Genomic DNA, 19,089 nt, shown 5'->3' on the forward strand with positions numbered 1-19,089 from the left:
ATGTAAGATAAATATTCTATGTACCTTTTGCTCCATTAAATATTTGATTATTACCTTTGACTGGAACCGATTTCATTGTGGAAAGTGTTCATCATATTTAGATATCGTGTACTGTATGGCCAGTAGTTAAAGTACATAAAGCGGTAGTGGTTTAATGATACCATACTTATCAATACAGTCAGGGAATTGTACCCCTCAGTTACAATTGGTCCTTCGAGCCGGAGGGTAATTAGTGTAATATTAATATAGTGGTATTAATATTGAAATGGCCTATGATGAACACTCCACGAAACGGTCCTCCTAAAGTAGAACGCCCGCAGCGTAGACGGCAGCCACCTCAGTACTTAGAGGATTACGCTGCCAGTATACTACCTAGCCTTCTACAAACGGTAAACGCGGTAAAAGTAGAAAGTAAAATTATGTCCGACCCTATCAACCAGGATACCCCGACCACAGAGGCCCTAGTGGGTTCTAATGTAACTGACCAAGCTCACGGTGGAGACCAGGAGGGAACTGACACGACTTTACCCCCCGCCAAGACCGAAGAAGTAGTCCCCAGAGAGCTCCGGGAGGAAGACAACCCTCCAGAGATGGAACTCTGCACGGAACAAGATGAGGAGAGCGCCGAGGAGATAGAGCTCCAGGACTCCCCGCAGGAGAACGCATCCCCAACGAGTACTGCCAGGAGCGGATCACCTCAACCAGCGTCTTCCCCCAGCGAGGCGGACAAGATGCTGGCACAGGCGTTCCTCGCCAGCCTAGCAGCCTCCACAGAGCGCGATCGGCTCCAAGCACAGACGCTTAGTGAGCGCGAACATTCTACCATGGAAAGAGAACGCATTCAAGCGCAGCAACGGAGCGACGAAGAGCGTATACGTCTGGAGATGAGACGCCTTCAGACGGAAGAGAATATGGCAAGAGACCGGGCCGACACCCAGCGTGCCGCTGCCGGTGCCCAAAGAGAAGCAGAGCGCGACATCGCTCTCACCAAGCGCGAAGCCGAGCGCGACCGATTACAAGCGCAGCTAATGGAGCAGCTGATCGCCAGGGCAACACCCCCTCCCTCCACACGGGGTTCCAGGGCCTCGTCAAGACACGGGTCAAGGGCACCCTCCCCTAACCGATTAAGCGACCCTGAGCCCGACCACCAGAGAGAGCCTATACCCCCCTCCGAACTCCTTCCCCGACTGGTCCCAGTGAGACCCAGCTACAAGGAAGGAACGGCGTACACCGCGGAGAGGCTAAATAGACGACTACAGGATCTAGATGACCTGACAGAGGAAGAAGAGGGAGAGGAGGAGAGTCAAGCCCGACAGCAGCACATTACTCCACAGGACCAGGAGGTCCAGTACAGCCCAGGCTATACCCCCGCGGCTCTGCGCTACAGACCCCCGACTCTATTCACGGGTGAGCATGACGCACGACCAGTCCCGAGGAATAGCACCTGGACCAGCGGGCCATGGTACCCTGCCGGTACCAGCCCACCGAGAGGCGTAAGAGGAGACTCGCCCTAGGAGGTCTCTCTTCCAACGCTCACCGATGTGCCAGCCATCCACGGCGTCCTACATTGGCACACCGACGTTTCCAGACTTCACCCATGAGAACCGAGCACAGTACACGGAGCTACGGATGTGCTTAGAGACAATGATGGTGGATGTAGCTGATGAACGCCACAAGTATGCTATCCTATTGAAGCACCTGAAAGTGCCCAGAGCGCACAACATAGCGCTAGCTTATGCCACCTCTACGACCCCATACACCGCGGCTCTAGCAGCACTAGACCAAAGATATGGACGTATATGGGATTACGTAATACAAGAGATAAGGCATATTGACCGCCTACTAGGGATGGGTATCGTTAGGATTTTATCGATACTACTACTCTTATCGATACTGCTTAACGGTTCGGTACTTTATCGATACTCTTATCGGTTCTTTTTGGTTCTTTTTTTGCAAGAAAAAAAGACAATTAATTAAGAACAGAATCAACATTGCTTTATTATTTATAAATACAACTTTATAAATAAGTATTATAAATAAATATAATTTCTTCAGCAACAGCAGCAGCAATGTTCTTTTATATAACTTTATAAATAAATATAATAAATTAATATAATTTCTTCAGCAACAGCAGCAACAATGTTTTAAATGTGTCTGACTCTGAATTATAGACTTTTTATAATAAACAACAAATGCAAAAGGCTAACAGAACTGTGACACTGGTTCACCCTATCCTCTGTCATCCTTCCTCTAGCTGCTAGGGATAAAGGACTTTGGGTGGTGGAGGGAGGTAGAGGGAGGATGTGGTGGCCCTGGGCTCACTGGCCTGGGACATAGTGGCTGACGCCTCAGCTTGACGATCTATAAAAAGTTTAGATTGTAGTATTTGTAGCTAAACAATTGTTTTGTTTATTAGCCTATTTGTAATAATTCGTTATTAGCCTAGGCAACTCCGTATCTTGGCTTACGGTTACGGCTGCAGTGGATGCAGATGGAACACTGCGCGCAAGGCAGTCGAATACGCGCATTTCTGCACACTAATATCATGTTTTGCCAACAGATGTTTTGATAAATTGATTTGCTCGTATTGCCACCCTTACTGGCAAATGTTTTGTTGCACTTGTGGCAACGTGCATTGTCGGCATTGACCCTTGTAAAGTATATCCATACTTTAGAACGCTTCGCTCTATCCGCCATGATCACGACTCAGTGCATGCAGAGCTGCTGTCTGTGTGCAGAGCGCTATAGCACGGGGCGTCGGGGACTTTCATTAAGGAGTACCCGTATGTAGTACCCGGATGTCTATGTGTAGCACTAGCGAGCGACTCGCGAGGAGTGTGTGTAATAATTGACTCGCTGGCTGCGGCTCGCTTCTCGTGCAGAGACAGAGAGGATCGTTCGCAACTTTTAAATAATAATAATAATAATAATAATAATTTCTCTAGAGTATCGATAGCAGTACCGAGGACGTCAGAGCTTATAAATACTCCGGTATTTTCTAATATAGTACCGGTTCCCGTTTAAAACCGGGGTCCGGGGGGCATCCCTACCGCCTACCCCCAGCAACAGACAATCGCTCACTAGACGACCTGTCTATCAAAGTACAATCCCTGGTAGGGATGCTGGGGGCGCAACGAGAAAAGGGTATGCACGAACTATACGCAAACTCGAATGTCGAGAGGATTTTAGAGAAGCTGCCGCCCGCCCGCCAGGAGCGCTTCAGGCGGCAAAGAGACCACCGTGATCCTAACGGTCCCGAGCCATCCCTCCTAGACCTAGCCGACTTCCTGGCGAGAGAAGTCAGCAGCCTACGGTTGGATACGTTCGTGCGGAGCACACCAAGCTCCAGAGAGGGACCTAGGAGAGCAAACGATGGCCGAAGATTGGTGACTGTCATGCACCAATCAGAATCAGTACCGAGCAGCAAGAACCATAGTACCCCCTCGACGAAAGAGAAGTGGAAGATGGTGTGCCCGTACTGCGAAAAGGAACACTGGTTGTCACAATGTGACCTGTTCAAGAAGATGACCGCTGAAGAAGTGAGTCACTGGATAAAGTCCAACAGGCGCTGTTACCGATGTGCGCGCAGTCACATGGCAGCCGAGTGCCGCCTAAAGAAGAGGTGTAGTCGGTGTGACGGAGCCCACCTAGATGTCCTACACGACAGTAACAGAAGAAAGCCTGCACCATCCAGCAGCACAAAGGCAAGTGTTATGTACATTGACCCCGCTAGCAGCGGGGGCGCCCAAGTGCTCTTAAAGGTGGTCCGCGTAACACTGAGTTACCAAGATAAGGTCATGGACACTTACGCCGTCCTTGATGACGGGTCAGAGAAGACCCTTCTCCTCGCGTCCGCTGCGGCCCAGCTGGGGCTGCGGGGGAGCGAAAACCAGATGACGATTCGGACAATAAGAAGAGATCTAAAGACGATAAAGGGCGAGAATGTCTCCTTCACTATCGCAGCAAGCGGGCAGCCAGAGAGACGGTATAGGATTACTAATGCTTTCACCAGCCAAGAAATAGGACTATCGCAGTACACCTACCCCATCGCCAAGCTGATGGATAAATATGTGCACCTGCGTCAACTACCTATCCCGCTCATAGACGGTGCCACCCCGACCCTGCTGATAGGCTCCGACCATGCAGACCTCATAGTCCCGATAGACCGGGTCCATACAGGACCCAGAGGTTGTCCTGCAGCAGTCGAGACCCGCCTAGGATGGACATTACAAGGCCCCCTCGCCAAGTCTCTTAACCGAACAGCAGCCACTAGCTGCCTCCACTCCAGAGTGACAGAAGAAGACACTACTCTCCTGCAGCATGTCGAGAGGCTATGGACACTAGAGACAATGCCCTTTAAGAACGAAAGGAAAGACATTCGTTCTAAGGAAGATATTTACGCTATAGCCCTCCTCGAGCAAGGGACAAAGAGAGTCACAGTCAACGGAGTGATGAGATACGCAACTCCACTCCTGAGGCGAGAGGGCATGCCCACCTTTCACGCCACAAAAGAAGCGACGGAGCGGTATCTATTGAACACAGAGCGGCGCCTAGCCAAAGACCCCGCTCAAGAGGCTGTGTACCGCGCTGAGATTAACAAGCTAATCACAGCGGGACACATAAAGAAAATTGACATTAAAGAGGCCGATCAGACGACCGAATCATGGTACGTGCCGCACCACAAGGTCCACCACAACGGCAAGGATCGTATTGTGTTTAACTGCAGCTACCAGATCGGATCACAAAATCTGAATAAAGAGCTCTTGCCCGGCCCAACACTCGGCCCCTCTCTACTAGGCGTGCTACTACGCTTCCGCCAGGACAAGGTGGCTATCAGCGGCGACATCAAAGGGATGTCCCTGCAGGTGAGACTAGTGGAGGAGGACAAGCCCCTGCTGCGGTTCCTATGGAGAGAGAGGATCGGAGATGAGCACCCAGCCATCTATCAATGGGAAGTCCTCCCTTTCGGAACCACATGCAGCCCATGCTGTGCTACGTTTGCACTACAAAAACACGTCGCAGAGGACCCAGCAGCAGATGAAGAGGTCCGACAAAGTGTGACAAATAGTTTCTACGTGGACAACTGTTTACAAAGCGTCTCGACGCCAGAAGAAGCCGAGGCTCTTCTACTCAAGCTCCGCGCCTCCCTGATCAAAGGCGGCTTTGATCTCAGGCAGTGGGCCAGCAGCGACCCGCAAGTATTGCGCAGCCTCTCCCCCGAGGACAAGGCAGCGAGCAGCGACACCTGGATGGCGACCATCCCAGGAGAAGCCCAAGAAATGACACTAGGACTAGTCTTGCGCTTCAAAACAGACTCGCTCCATTATAGACACAAACCCCTGACCAAGGAGCAGGGAAGGTCGACGGCAATACCGACCACCAGACGGAGTGTATACAGAACACTCGCCAGACAATATGACCCGTTGGGATGTATTCTACCTTACACCACCAGGGCAAAGATGATTGTAAGAGCGCTATGGGACAAGGACCAGGGCTGGGACGATCCCATACCCGAACACCTTGCATCCACATGGAGAGAGTGGGAGACGGAACTCCGCTCACTCCCAGGTGTTAACATACGCCGCAGCTACTTCCCACCCACAGTGAGGCCAGAGACATGCAAGATGGACCTGCACGTATTCAGCGACGCCTCCGAAGTAGCCTACGGTTCGGTGGCCTACTTGCGTGCCCGAGAGGAGGGAGGAGAAATACATACTGCTTTCATCCTGGCTCGCTCAAGAATAGCCCCACGAAAGCAACAATCTATCCCGCGTCTAGAGCTCTGCGCAGCCCTAGCAGGAGCGCAGCTCGCCACGTTAATCCAACGTGAACTCACCATCCCGGTGCAAAGAACAATCTTGTGGTCAGACTCCACGACAGTACTCACATGGATCCGGTCTGATTCGTGCAGATACAAGGTCTTCGTGGGAGTCAGAGTCACCGAGATTCAAGAGTTAACAGAAGTAGCGAGCTGGAGGTATGTGGACACCAAACACAACCCAGCTGACGTCATCACCCGGGGAATGTCCCTGGATGACCTCACCCGTCACAACCTCTACAGTGACGGACCAGAGTTTCTCAAGCTCCCCGAAGAAGAGTGGCCTACACCCACCCCACGGGAGGCGAGTAAAGAGGAGGCCGAAAACAAGAAACCTATGTTCTGTGGATTGAACACACTCGTCTCCACAGACCCCGACATAGACGATTGCCTCACCCTACAGAGTGCGCAGCTAAAGACATTTCTGTGGCACCACCCAGAGGTTCAGCCCACGACTGACATTTCAGCAGCTGACTACGAAGAAGCAGAACTTCTTCTATTACAACGAGCCCAGAGAGACTCGTTCCCCGATGAGCTAGACTGTCTACAGGGAGCAAAGCCTGTCCCATCAGACAGCAGACTGCTCCACCTAGCCCCCGAGAGCGACGCCCATAGTCTCATCAGAGTGGGTGGTCGTCTGCGGAGAGCCCCAGACTTACCGGATGACGTCAAGTACCCGATAGTCTTGAACAGCCGACACAAGGTCACAGAGCTGATCATAAAGAAATACGACGAGGATGTGCACCACGCAGGGGCAGAGAGAGTCTTCGCGGAGATCAGACGTCGTTATTGGATACTGCAAGGGAGAGAAGCAGTGCGGCGCTTCCAGCGAACCTGTCTAGACTGTAAGTGGCGAGCCCAGCCCAGTATACCCCGGATGGCTGACCTACCTCCCTGTCGCCTCCGACTCGGCGACAAGCCTTTTCACTCCACCGGTATGGACTGTTTCGGCCCGCTGTATATAAAGAAAGGAAGAGGAACCGAGAAGCGGTGGGGTATTGTATTCAAATGCATGACCACCAGAGCGATACATATCGAACTCCTTCCAACCATGAGCACAGACTCATTCCTTATGGCCTTCCGAAGATTCACATCACGGAAAGGAAAACCGTCTACATTATTGTCTGATCACGGGACAAACTTCAAAGGCGGAGAAAGAGAGCTGAGAGAGAGCTTCCAAGCTATGGGCCCAGAACTTAAGACCCACCTCGCTCCATCCCAGATTGACTTCCAGTTTAATCCCCCGAACGCACCTCACTTCGGTGGAACTTGGGAACGAGAAGTACGTTCTATAAAGACAGCCCTGTACGCCGTGCTTGGGGCCCAGACCGTGGCGGAAGAAGTCTTAATGACAGTCCTCACGGAGATCGAGGGAGTATTGAACTCAAAGCCCCTCGGTTACGTCTCAAGTGATGTAGCAGATGTCGACCCAGTCACCCCCAACACACTCTTGATGGGGCGGCTGGACCCCGCGCTACCCCAGACAATGTACAGGCCTGAAGAAGCGAACGGCCGAAGAATGTGGAGGTACAGTCAAGTATTGGCTGACAAGTTTTGGAACAGCTTCCTACTCCACTACCTACCGTCTCTACAGACCCGCCAGAAATGGGTGAAAGAGAGAGACAATTTGACAGAAGGAACAGTCGTCATGATTATCGACCAGTCACTACCCCGAGCTATGTGGCCGGCTGGCCGCGTAAGCAAAGTGATCACCGGTGCCGATGGAAAGGTCCGAGCAGCTGAAGTGCTCGTCCAAGGGCGGACCTACACCGACCCGTGGCGAGGCTAATAGAACTGCCAAGGCTCCCCGATACTATCGATGACGACCATGACCCCATGACTTTGTGAACTGACTGACCCTCACAGCGGACATTGAGTAGTGGACAGTGCGGTTAATCTGTCTCTGCTTAGCTAATTAGGTGGGACTAATTAGGGGGCGGCTGTTACGAAGGATCAGATTAAACCGAATATATATATTTATTTATGGATATATATATTGAATAGTATTTGTATGTCGTTTGATATCCCTTGTATATTCCTTGTACATATGCACGGAATATCCCTTTAGCCTACTATAGCCCATAATAGTTCATTCTCTTATTGGACAAAGGACCAGGCGCCAGGGGACCAGCCCCTGGCGTCAAGTTCAAAGGTACCGATGAGACATGTCCGTACTAGCCCCGGCTCCGCTCAGGGATACGGCTACCGAAATGAGAGTGGCACTATTTGTTCACCGTGCATATAAATATGGCGCAAGTAAATGTAGAAGTCCCTTACCCTTCTTCCCAACTTAGTAACAGAACGTGAAGCCTCACCCACGATACGACGTGCGGTGAAGTATGGCCTGTTTGGCCTTAGAATAGCATTGAGACCTCGTGCGAATTAATAACTGAATTGTCAGAGTTTGGCACTGTACCGTCGAGTGCGACGTATTTCTATCAAGTAATAATAGTCTATCGTGTATGGTGCATCGTGCGGTTAGAGTTCTAAAGTGACCAGCATCTCCAACGCTTCCTCGTGTTATCTAGAGTCTTATCCAGGTTGGGCCGACCACATGGCGCTTTCATCCGAGGAGATCTAGGCGAGGACCGAGGGACATGTACACTGGATTACCTACCCGACGACTGCTGAGCCCTATGCGGCTGGAATATATATTTGCTTTGGTACTGTGATTTGTGGAGCGGATAATCGCCGACGCCTGTGAGTGTTGGATTTACCCCCGAGAGGAGTCAAGTTGAGTCGGCGCTCAGAGAGACTGAGGTCGCCTAGCTTCTTCTTCATTGTGGAGCTACAGCCTACAAGAGAACCAAGGTGTATTCATCTGCGGATCAAGAGTCTATTGCACTGTCTTCTGTACTTGAAGTCTCCCTAGATATCGTTGACCAGACGGTCTACTACCGACGGCTCTCCTACCCCCCCTACCGGCTTACAACCGGGAGGACCCCCTCCAGAATATCCCGCTATATCATTAGGTGTACCATAGATGTAATTCCCTAAGAGCCAGGTTGTATACTTGCTTCCTGCGTAACCAGAGATTGGACATTCAGTGTTGATTTGCCTACGAGTACTCATTTGCCTTACAAGTGCATTCAAATGATAAATGTAAGATAAATATTCGATGTACCTTTTGCTCCATTAAATATTTGATTATTACCTTTGACTGGAACCGATTTCATTGTGGAAAGTGTTCATCATATTTAGATATCGTGTACTGTATGGCCAGTAGTTAAAGTACATAAAGCGGTAGTGGTTTAATGATACCATACTTATCAATACAGTCAGGGAATTGTACCCCTCAGTTACACTAGTCATTGATTTAGTTCAGGGTAATCTAAGATTAGCCGCAGAGCTAACGCTAGTTAGCGTGAGCTAACGCTATCTAATCAAGCTCAGTATCTCACAGAGAGAGATAAACAGCTGACAGCGGATAGTACAGGACGATACAAATACAATAAAAAGGCGGGTGGGGGCTGTTGTGTAAACCTTGTACTCTTTAGTTCACATATAATAAGAGACGGGGTATTTGCTTGCTCCACCAGCGCACCACTCCACAACAACACACATCAACTCTCGTCACAACGCTTTACGGTATTTTCACAGCACTGTCGCAACATTACCGTAAAACGTGAACACCGTTGTGACCCACTCGCTCCACTAGACTGGTCTCGCCCTCTGCTGGCGCGTGTGTGCACTACACTCAGTGTAACTGAGGGGTACAATTCCCTGACTGTATTGATAAGTATGGTATCATTAAACCACTACCGTCTTATGTCTAATTACTGGCCATACAGTACATGATATATAAATATGATGAACACTTCCCACAATGAATCGGTTCCACACAAAGTTGTAATTAAGTATTTATTGCAGCAAAAGGTACATAATATACTTCTCTATTTTACTTTGGATGCGCTTATAAGGCAAAGGAATGTGCGTAGGCAAATCAATAATGAATGTCCATTCTCTGGTTACGCAGGAGGTAATTATACAACCTGAATCTTAGGGAATTATATCTATGGTACACTAGTAATATATAGCGGGAGATACTGGAAGGGTCCCCCCGGTTGTAAGCCAGCAGGGGTAGAGGATCTGTCGGTAGTAGAGCCTGGGTCAACGATGATAAGGAGACTCCGAGTACGGGAGACGGTGCAATAAGATCTTGATCCACAGACGAATACAGCTGTTCTCCGTAGCCTGTAGATCCACAGGGAAGAAAGCTAGCCTGCCTCAGGCTCTCTGAGGCGCAGACTCGACGTGGCTCCTCACAGGGTAAATCCCACACACGTGTAGGCGTCGGCGATTCTCCGCTCCATTAATCACAGGACCAAAAGCAAATATAATCCAGCCGCAAAGGGCTATGTAGTCGTCGCGTAGATTAATCCAGTGTACATGTCCACACGGTTCTCGTCTAGGGCTCCTCGGGTGAAAGCGCCATGAAAGCAGCCCAGCCTGGATAAGCTCTCTAGCTGATACGAGGAAGCGTTGGTGATGCTGGTCACTGTAGAACTTTAGCCGCACGATACACTATACACAAATAGACTATTACTGACTTAATAGAAATATGTCGCACTCGACGGTATAGCGCCAAACTCTGACAATTCAGTTATTAATTCGCACGCGGTCTCAATGCTCTTATTTGGGGCCAAACAGGCCATACTTCACTGCACGAAGTATCGTGGGTGAGGCTTCAACTTATTGGGTAACATACTTCTGTATTCACCTGCGCCATATTTATATGCACGGCGAACAATCTAGTGCCAACCTCATTTCTGTCTCGTATTCTTGGGCAAGGCCGGGCATGTACAGACATGTCTTGACGGTGGCTTTGAACCTGACTCTGGAGGCATGGCCTTGGCGCCTGTGGACCGCTGTCCAATAGGAGAATGAAATATTATGGTCTGTACTAGGCTAAAGGGATATTCCGTGTATATGTACAAGGAATATACAAGGGATATCAAACGATATACAAATATTATGCAATATATATCAATCAATAAATATATATATTCGGTTTAATCTGATCCTTTGTAACACTCAGTGTGTGCACTACACTCAAAACTCAGTTTCACTGTAATAGAAGCTGAAGCGCATCTGTGATTTTGACGGTGACGACGGTATTGATTTTCAATACCGTCGGTATTTCTAAATACCCCGGTATACTGTAATACCGTCATACCGCCCAAGCCTACCAGTCAGTATACTAGTAGTTTAAACCAGAGATACCAGTCAGTATGCTAGTAGTTTAAACCAGAGATACCAGTCAGTATGCTAGATAACAGGAAAGTGTGACATAGTTACCGTCTTCTTGCAGCATCTCTGGACCTTGATGGTGGAGGAGGCAGATCTTCTGGGGCAGCTCAAGGTTTGTTCTGCTCACATGTCCTCGACGTGGCTCATATTGAATAATCTATATGCAATGTTTCTAAATATGTTAAATAAGTCTAAAATATAGGTGTCAATTAGGGATGTTCGATATTGGCTTTTTTTACCTATACCGATATTGTCCAACTCTTAATTTCCGATACCGATATCACCCGATATCAACCGATACCGATATATGCAGGGTCCCCACCCCCCCCCCCCCCCCCCCCCAAAAAAACTGAATGATCTCAGGTAATTAACTTTATATCTCTTGTTGTGGAATTAACACAACATTATGCATACTTTTGACAATAAATAAAATCTGAATTTGTTCTTACTTGCTTGCCTGGGTAAATAAAGGTTAAATAAATGTAAAAAAAAACGCCAATATAGGTAGCCCAATAATATCGGACATCCCTATTGTCAATGGGCTTAAAATCTGCAGAACAATTAAGAGATTTTGCAAGGAAACACACATTCACCACTCACTCACTAGACATTCATATTCTACTAATAATCCTCCACTAGTAATGGAGGATTATTAGTAGAATATGAATGTCTGTATTGGAGGATTATTAGTAGAATATGAATGTCTGTAGTGGAGGATTATTAGTAGAATATGAATGTCTGTAGTGGAGGATTATTAGTAGAATATGAATGTCTGTAGTGGAGGATTATTAGTAGAATATGAATGTCTGTAGTGGAGGATTATTAGTAGAATATGAATGTCTGTAGTGGAGGATTATTAGTAGAATATGAATATCTGTATTGGAGGATTATTAGTAGAATATTAATGTCTGTATTGGAGGATTATTAGTAGAATATGAATGTCTGTAGTGGAGGATTATTAGTAGAATATGAATGTCTGTAGTGGAGGATTATTAGTAGAATATGAATGTCTGTAGTGGAGGATTATTAGTAGAATATGAATGTCTGTATTGGAGCCCTAGTTCAGTGGAGCTCTTTTCTTCCAGATCATTAAAGACTTCTACCTGTTGGGCCGTGGAGAGCTCTACCAGGCCTTCATCGACCTCGCCCAGCACATGCTGAAGACCCCCCCCACAGCCGTCACAGAACATGGTACCTTTACATCTCCACACCTACTTAACCCCCCCCCCCCCCCCCCCCCTCACTCCCGTAGAGCGGCCGTCTGGTAATCAGAAGGTTCCCAGTTCGATTCCCGCTCCTGGGCAGCATGTCGAAGTGTCCTTGAGCAAGACACTTCACCCCTAATTGAGTATGAGTTCTGCTACAAGGTCTTATACTGTATATCTCTATCTAGGTCGTCCTCGGACGGGCCCTCCATCGGTGCTTCCAGTCATCCCGATCCTCCATGCATCTGGCTAGCTCTGTATAATGACCTCTGTATAATGAGTTCTGCTACAAGGTCTTATATAGGACCTCTGTATAATGAGTTCTGCTACAAGGTCTTATATAGGACCTCTGTATAATGAGTTCTGCTACAAGGTCTTATATAGGACCTCTGTATAATGAGTTCTGCTACAAGGTCTTATATAGGACCTCTGTATAATGAGTTCTGCTACAAGGTCTTATATAGGACCTCTGTATAATGAGTTCTGCTACAAGGTCTTATATAGGACCTCTGTATAATGAGTTCTGCTACAAGGTCTTATATAGGACCTCTGTATAATGAGTTCTGCTACAAGGTCTTATATAGGACCTCTGTATAATGAGTTATGCTACAAGGTCTTATATAGGACCTCTGTATAATGAGTTCTGCTACAAGGTCTTATATAGGACCTCTGTATAATGAGTTCTGCTACAAGGTCTTATATAGGACCTCTGTATAATGAGTTCTGCTACAAGGTCTTATATAGGACCTCTGTATAATGAGTTCTGCTACAAGGTCTTATATAGGACCTCTGTATAATGAGTTCTGCTACAAGGTCTTATATAGGACCTCTGTATAATGAGTTCTGCTACAAGGTCTTATATAGGACCTCTGTATGTATAATGAGTTCTGCTACAAGGTCTTATATAGGACCTCTGTATGAGTTCTGCTACAAGGTCTTATATAGGACCTCTGTATAATGAGTTCTGCTACAAGGTCTTATATAGGACCTCTGTAGGTATGAGTTCTGCTACAAGGTCTTATATATAGGGCTGGGCGATTAATCGATTTTATCGATTCATTCGAATGAATGATTTAGGAAGATTAAAAAATATATAAATAATAATAATCTTTTTAAAGAGTCACCTTTTATTAGACAAAAAGTGATGTTTGGTGAAAGTTAGATTTGCACTTTATTATTCCCAATAGGGAAATTCGTTCTTGTTTGACGATCAAGAGGCACCTTTTATTTGTTTTAACCTTAACCTTTTGTTGTAACACCTTTAGGTGTTTACATTTTTATTTTGTTTCTATTTTATTTTATTTTATACATATATAGTTTTTGTTTTTTGTTTTGCATATATATATATATATATATTTTTTTTTTTTTTTTCTTTTCTTTTTTATGTTTAAAATAGTACACTCATTTGAGTAGTGGAAAAGGGGTAGGATTAAATAAGTGTATACTTCTTCCTACTCCTTTTCGAACATGCAGATTGAGTTGTTTTTCTTTTTTGTTATTGTTTGTTGTATTCATTGCATGTTCGAAATAAAGACTTCAAATCAAATCAAATCAAAAACCTGTTAAGCTGTAGCCCTATTTTCAGATATTTCGCCTAAATGTACATGCCTAAGTAAATGGAAGATTGCTCCACTTCTACAAGGTCAATTTGCATGTTCTTGGTATCTAGGAACATCTAGGGACCTGGGGGTATGTATTCCCAGTGTCAGGAATATTGTGTCTGTTACTAGGCTTGAGTAATTGTAATTGTAATGAAAAAAAGGAGAATATAAATGATGATATTTGTTTTACTCTGTGCCGGTGAATAACACTGTTACAATTGTGAGCAAACCGAGCTTGCTCACTGAGCTCATTCACCACCTTATTGAGATCAAGTGTACAAAAAATCTAAGCAAATGAATAAAGGGAAGATTATTAAACAGAAGGATTTGTAGATACAGTAATAAATGATAATCAATTTTAATTATAAATTCATATTTGACCTTGAACTTGACCTTGACCTTATTATGGCCAAATCATACATCTATGGATAGGGAAAAGGCTCCTCTTTCCAATGGCATCTGGATTTAGTCATTTCCTCACGGTTTTACGATAAAAGAGATATAATTAGCATTTTTTCGATAAATTCGTATTTTCTGTAAATCTTACAAAATGAAAATATACACTTTGACTGCTGTTTTGATAGGGTTATGGTCTTTACTCTTGGCAATATTTTTTTTAAATAATAACATTACTTCTTAACATCCAAGGGCCCACATGTGGGCCCTCATGAGGACGATTCGCGACGCGCCACTTTGCTGACCTCTAGCGGCTCGGGTGTGCATTTCTTTTAATACAATATATAGACAGAATTATAGCCCTATTTGTTGCCTGTCAATTACCCTTTCAGGTGACAAAATCCGTTCAGCGGTTCTCGAGTTACATGCCGATATGCGAGGCGTGCGCCAAAGTACACATTACCACCCCCGACCTCCGGGGGCTCTAGTTCCGTCAATCATTTGGCGATCTCGAAAAATTTTGGACAGGGTTGTAGCCAATGAGTGTAGCTTTCCAATGATACCCCATGATATGATAATTGGGGCTCCAATACAGTCTCTATTGATTGATTTATGATCAAGAAAAGCAGGGTCCCCCAATTGGGGGACCTACAGGCTTAAGTGAAGTTTGGTGAAAAAGCAAGCTATTGCACTATTAATCCCAATAGGGACATTCATCTTTGTTTGATCAAGAGTAACCTTTTATTATTATTATTATTTTCTTTTTAAGTGAAGATTGGTGAAAGTTAGGTTTGCACTTCAATCCCAATAGGGAAATTCATCTTGGTTTGATAATCTTTTTGTGTCAAATAAAAACAAAGCTTATTTGAATGATTTCCTTGGCGTTTCTAGTTTTTAAGAGGAAAAAAAATCGAGAGAAAATCTTTTGGCCATATCGCCCAGCCCTACTTATATAGTACCTCTGTATAATGTGTTCTGTGTGTATTCCCCAGACGTCAACGTGGCGTTCCAACAAGCAGCCAACAAGGTCTTACTGGATGACGACACTCTGCTGCCTCTTCTACACCTCACCATAGACTACCAGAAAGACACTAAAGGTCAGTCACCATAGACTACCAGAAAGACACTAAAGGTCAGTCACCATAGACTACCAGAAAGACACTAAAGGTCAGTCACCATAGACTACCAGAAAGACACTAAAGGTCAGTCACCATAGACTACCAGAAAGACACTAAAGGTCAGGCATTCCGGTAGTCAAGCAAAAACACATTTCTTAAATGTCAGGCATATCCAGGATTTTATTGTTGTAATGTTATAACGTCACAACATTCCATTCCATCTGTTATAATAATAACATTACATTTGTTTTCACGTTCGATCTGTTATAATAACATTCCATCTTCCTGGTTGTGTCTCAGAGGGGACGGGAAGTAGAGAGGGAGCCACGCCCCCCCAGGAGACCTCCCCTCGTGAGGCTCCTCCCACCGGCTGGGCGGCCCTGGGGCTGGCATACAGGGTCCAGTGGCCTCTGCACATCCTGTTCACGCCTGCCGTCCTGGAGAAGTTAGTACCTTCTTTATTCTATAGTATCTCTTTATTCTTTAGTATCTCTTCTTTATTCTATAGTATCTCTTCTTTATTCTATAGTATCTCTTCTTTATTCTATAGTATCTCTTCTTTAGTATCACTTCTTTATTCTTTAGTATCACTTCTTTATTATTTAGTATCTCTTCTGAGCGGCACGGTGGTGTAGTGGTTAACACTGTCGCCTCACAGCAAGAAGGTCCAGGGTTCGATTCCTGCTTGGGGACCAGGTTTCCATGATGCCAGGTACCCAGGTGGGGTATCTCCCAGGCCTTTCTGTGTGGAGTTTGCATGTTCTCCCCGTGCTCGCAAGGGTTTCCCCCCCGATAAGATAAACCCAATGGAAAAACATGCACAACAATAGATCGCTAACGCTGTGGTGTCCTTGACGAAGACGGACAGGAGCACTTGGATTGGTCCCCTGGTGCGGCTCACGTTGACGCCTGTCTGCTCCCGGCTGCCCTTGGGGGGGAAGGACGACGGGATGGGTTAATCGCAGAGACGAATCGCATGCGTGCCGAATGATGACCTCTGAGCAGGTCCTAAATTATTATTATTATTATTCTTTATTCTTTAGTATCTCTTCTTTATTCTATAGTATCTCTTCTTTATTCTATAGTATCTCTTTATTCTTTAGTATCTCTTCTTTATTCTTTAGTATCACTTCTTTATTCTATAGTATCACTTCTTTATTCTATAGTATCACTTCTTTATTCTATAGTATCTCTTCTTTATTCTTTAGTATCTCTTCTTTATTCTATAGTATCACTTCTTTATTCTATAGTATCACTTCTTTATTCTATAGTATCACTTCTTTATTCTATAGTATCACTTCTTTATTCTATAGTATCACTTCTTTATTCTATAGTATCACTTCTTTATTCTATAGTATCACTTCTTTATTCTATAGTATCACTTCTTTATTCTATAGTATCTCTTTATTCTTTAGTATCACTTCTTTATTCTATAGTATCACTTCTTTATTCTATAGTATCACTTCTTTATTCTATAGTATCACTTCTTTATTCTTTAGTATCACTTCTTTATTCTATAGTATCACTTCTTTATTCTTTAGTATCACTTCTTTATTCTTTAGTATCACTTCTTTATTCTTTAGTATCTCTTCTTTATTCTTTAGTATCACTTCTTTATTCTATAGTATCACTTCTTTATTCTTTAGTATCTCTTCTTTATTCTTTAGTATCACTTCTTTATTCTATAGTATCACTTTATTCTTTAGTATCACTTCTTTATTCTTTAGTATCACTTCTTTATTCTTTAGTATCTCTTTATTCTTTAGTATCTCTTCTTTATTCTTTAGTATCACTTCTTCTGGTCTCTATAGGTATAATGTGATCTTCAGGTCTCTGGTCTGGTCTCTCTGCAGTTATAATGCGATCTTCAGGGCCCAGGAGTTCAAAACTTTTAATCCCTATTGATTGATTGAACATTTTAATGAACCGATTGCAGAATGGGTACAGTAAAGTACAGCTCAATACACACAATTGTTAAGGGGATGCAGACCAGAGAAAGACTTTCGTCTTGTTTACATCAGGGTCCCCCATTTTCAATTCATAATGAGTTGAAATGAATGAATACAAATCTGATCCAATCAGATAGGGATTACAAGTTTTGAACTCCTGGGCCCAGGTCTCTCCTCAGGTATAACGTGATCTTCAGGTACCTCTGGTCTGGTCTCTCCTCAGGTATAACGTGATCTTCAGGTACCTCTGGTCTGGTCTCTCCTCAGGTATAACGTGATCCTCAGGTACCTCTGGTCTGGTCTCTCCTCAGGTATAACGTGATCCTCGGGTACCTCTGGTCTGGTCTCTCCTCAGGTATAACGTGATCCTCAGGTACCTCTGGTCTGGTCTCTCCTCAGGTATAACGTGATCCTCAGGTACCTCTGGTCTGGTCTCTCCTCAGGTATAACGTGATCCTCAGGTACCTCTGGTCTGGTCTCTCCTCAGGTATAACGTGATCCTCAGGTACCTCTGGTCTGGTCTCTCCTCAGGTATAACGTGATCCTCAGGTACCTCTGGTCTGGTCTCTCCTCAGGTATAACGTGATCCTCAGGTACCTCTGGTCTGGTCTCTCCTCAGGTATAACGTGATCCTCAGGTACCTCTGGTCTGGTCTCTCCTCAGGTATAACGTGATCCTCAGGTACCTCTGGTCTGGTCTCTCCTCAGGTATAACGTGATCCTCAGGTACCTCTGGTCTGGTCTCTCCTCAGGTATAACGTGATCTTCAGGTACCTGCTGAGTGTCCGGAGGGTCCAGGCTGAGTTACAGCACTGCTGGTTTCTCCAGATGCAGCGGAAACACCTTCGCTCCAACCAGACGGACGCTGCCAAGTCGCGACTCCGCAACCACATGGCTTTCCTGGTGGACAACCTGCAGTACTACCTCCAGGTAACCATGGGAACCAACCACATCACACGTCTCTATACAGTGGTTCCCAAAGCCACGGGAGGGCCGCGAGATGATTAAAAAAATAAATTAATAAAAATCCAATTTTTTTTTCTTCTTTTTCTTCAGGCCACTGAACTTAGAAGCAGGCCAGGACAGTGTTTCTAGTTGTATTCTAAAATTCGATTCTATTGTATTCTAAAATGTGACTATATGGTTTTATATTAACTTAATAAATAAACAAAAACGAAAAATCTACTTATTTCAACGAACATTTCAAACTAAATAACAGATTATGCACATAAAACTCTGAAAACAACCGAAGCAACAATAGTATTTTAATGAGGCTATTATTATTATCATTATTATTTTGCAACAAGTTAGCCCTCTCATAAATAGCACATATAAATGAATAACTAACTTGAACTAACTTAATAGGATTGAAGTGATATTTGGCTTAAAAAATCGGTCGCCTGGCAAAAAAAAAAAAAAAAAAGCCTGACGATGTGCATTGGGCCGCGGCTCTCTGACGCCTTATTTTCTGGGTCCCGGCCTGAAAAGTTTGGGAACCCCTGCTCTATAAGACAGTTGCTCATTCAGATGGACGTGATCACATGTTACATGTTGCAGATGGACGTGATCACATGTTGCGGGTTCAGGTACCTCTGGTCTGGTCTCTCCTCAGGTGGACGTGTTGGAGTCCCAGTTCTCCCAGCTGCTGCAGCAGATCAACTCCACCAGGGACTTTGAGAGCATCCGATTGGCTCACGACCACTTCCTGAGCAACCTGCTGGCTCAGTCCTTCATCCTGCTGAAGCCGGTCAGC

The 19,089-nt window shown here is 45.3% G+C and overlaps 1 protein-coding gene across 1 annotated transcript in view; it reads left to right on the plus strand.

Moving 5' to 3' along the window:
* Positions 1 to 19,089, plus strand: part of tubgcp4 (tubulin gamma complex component 4) — a 91,416-nt gene that overhangs the window by 63,916 nt on the left and 8,411 nt on the right. Inside the window, exons 10-15 of the mRNA XM_084307337.1 lie at positions 11,130 to 11,180; positions 12,154 to 12,259; positions 15,263 to 15,367; positions 15,689 to 15,833; positions 18,089 to 18,266; positions 18,949 to 19,083. Of these exons, the coding sequence (XP_084163463.1) occupies positions 11,130 to 11,180; positions 12,154 to 12,259; positions 15,263 to 15,367; positions 15,689 to 15,833; positions 18,089 to 18,266; positions 18,949 to 19,083 (720 nt within the window). The remainder of the gene's footprint in view (positions 1 to 11,129; positions 11,181 to 12,153; positions 12,260 to 15,262; positions 15,368 to 15,688; positions 15,834 to 18,088; positions 18,267 to 18,948; positions 19,084 to 19,089) is intronic.

Source organism: Notolepis coatsorum (genome assembly GCF_963971535.1).
Source record: "Notolepis coatsorum genome assembly, chromosome: 2".
Classification (NCBI taxonomy): Eukaryota; Metazoa; Chordata; class Actinopteri; order Aulopiformes; family Paralepididae; genus Notolepis; species Notolepis coatsorum.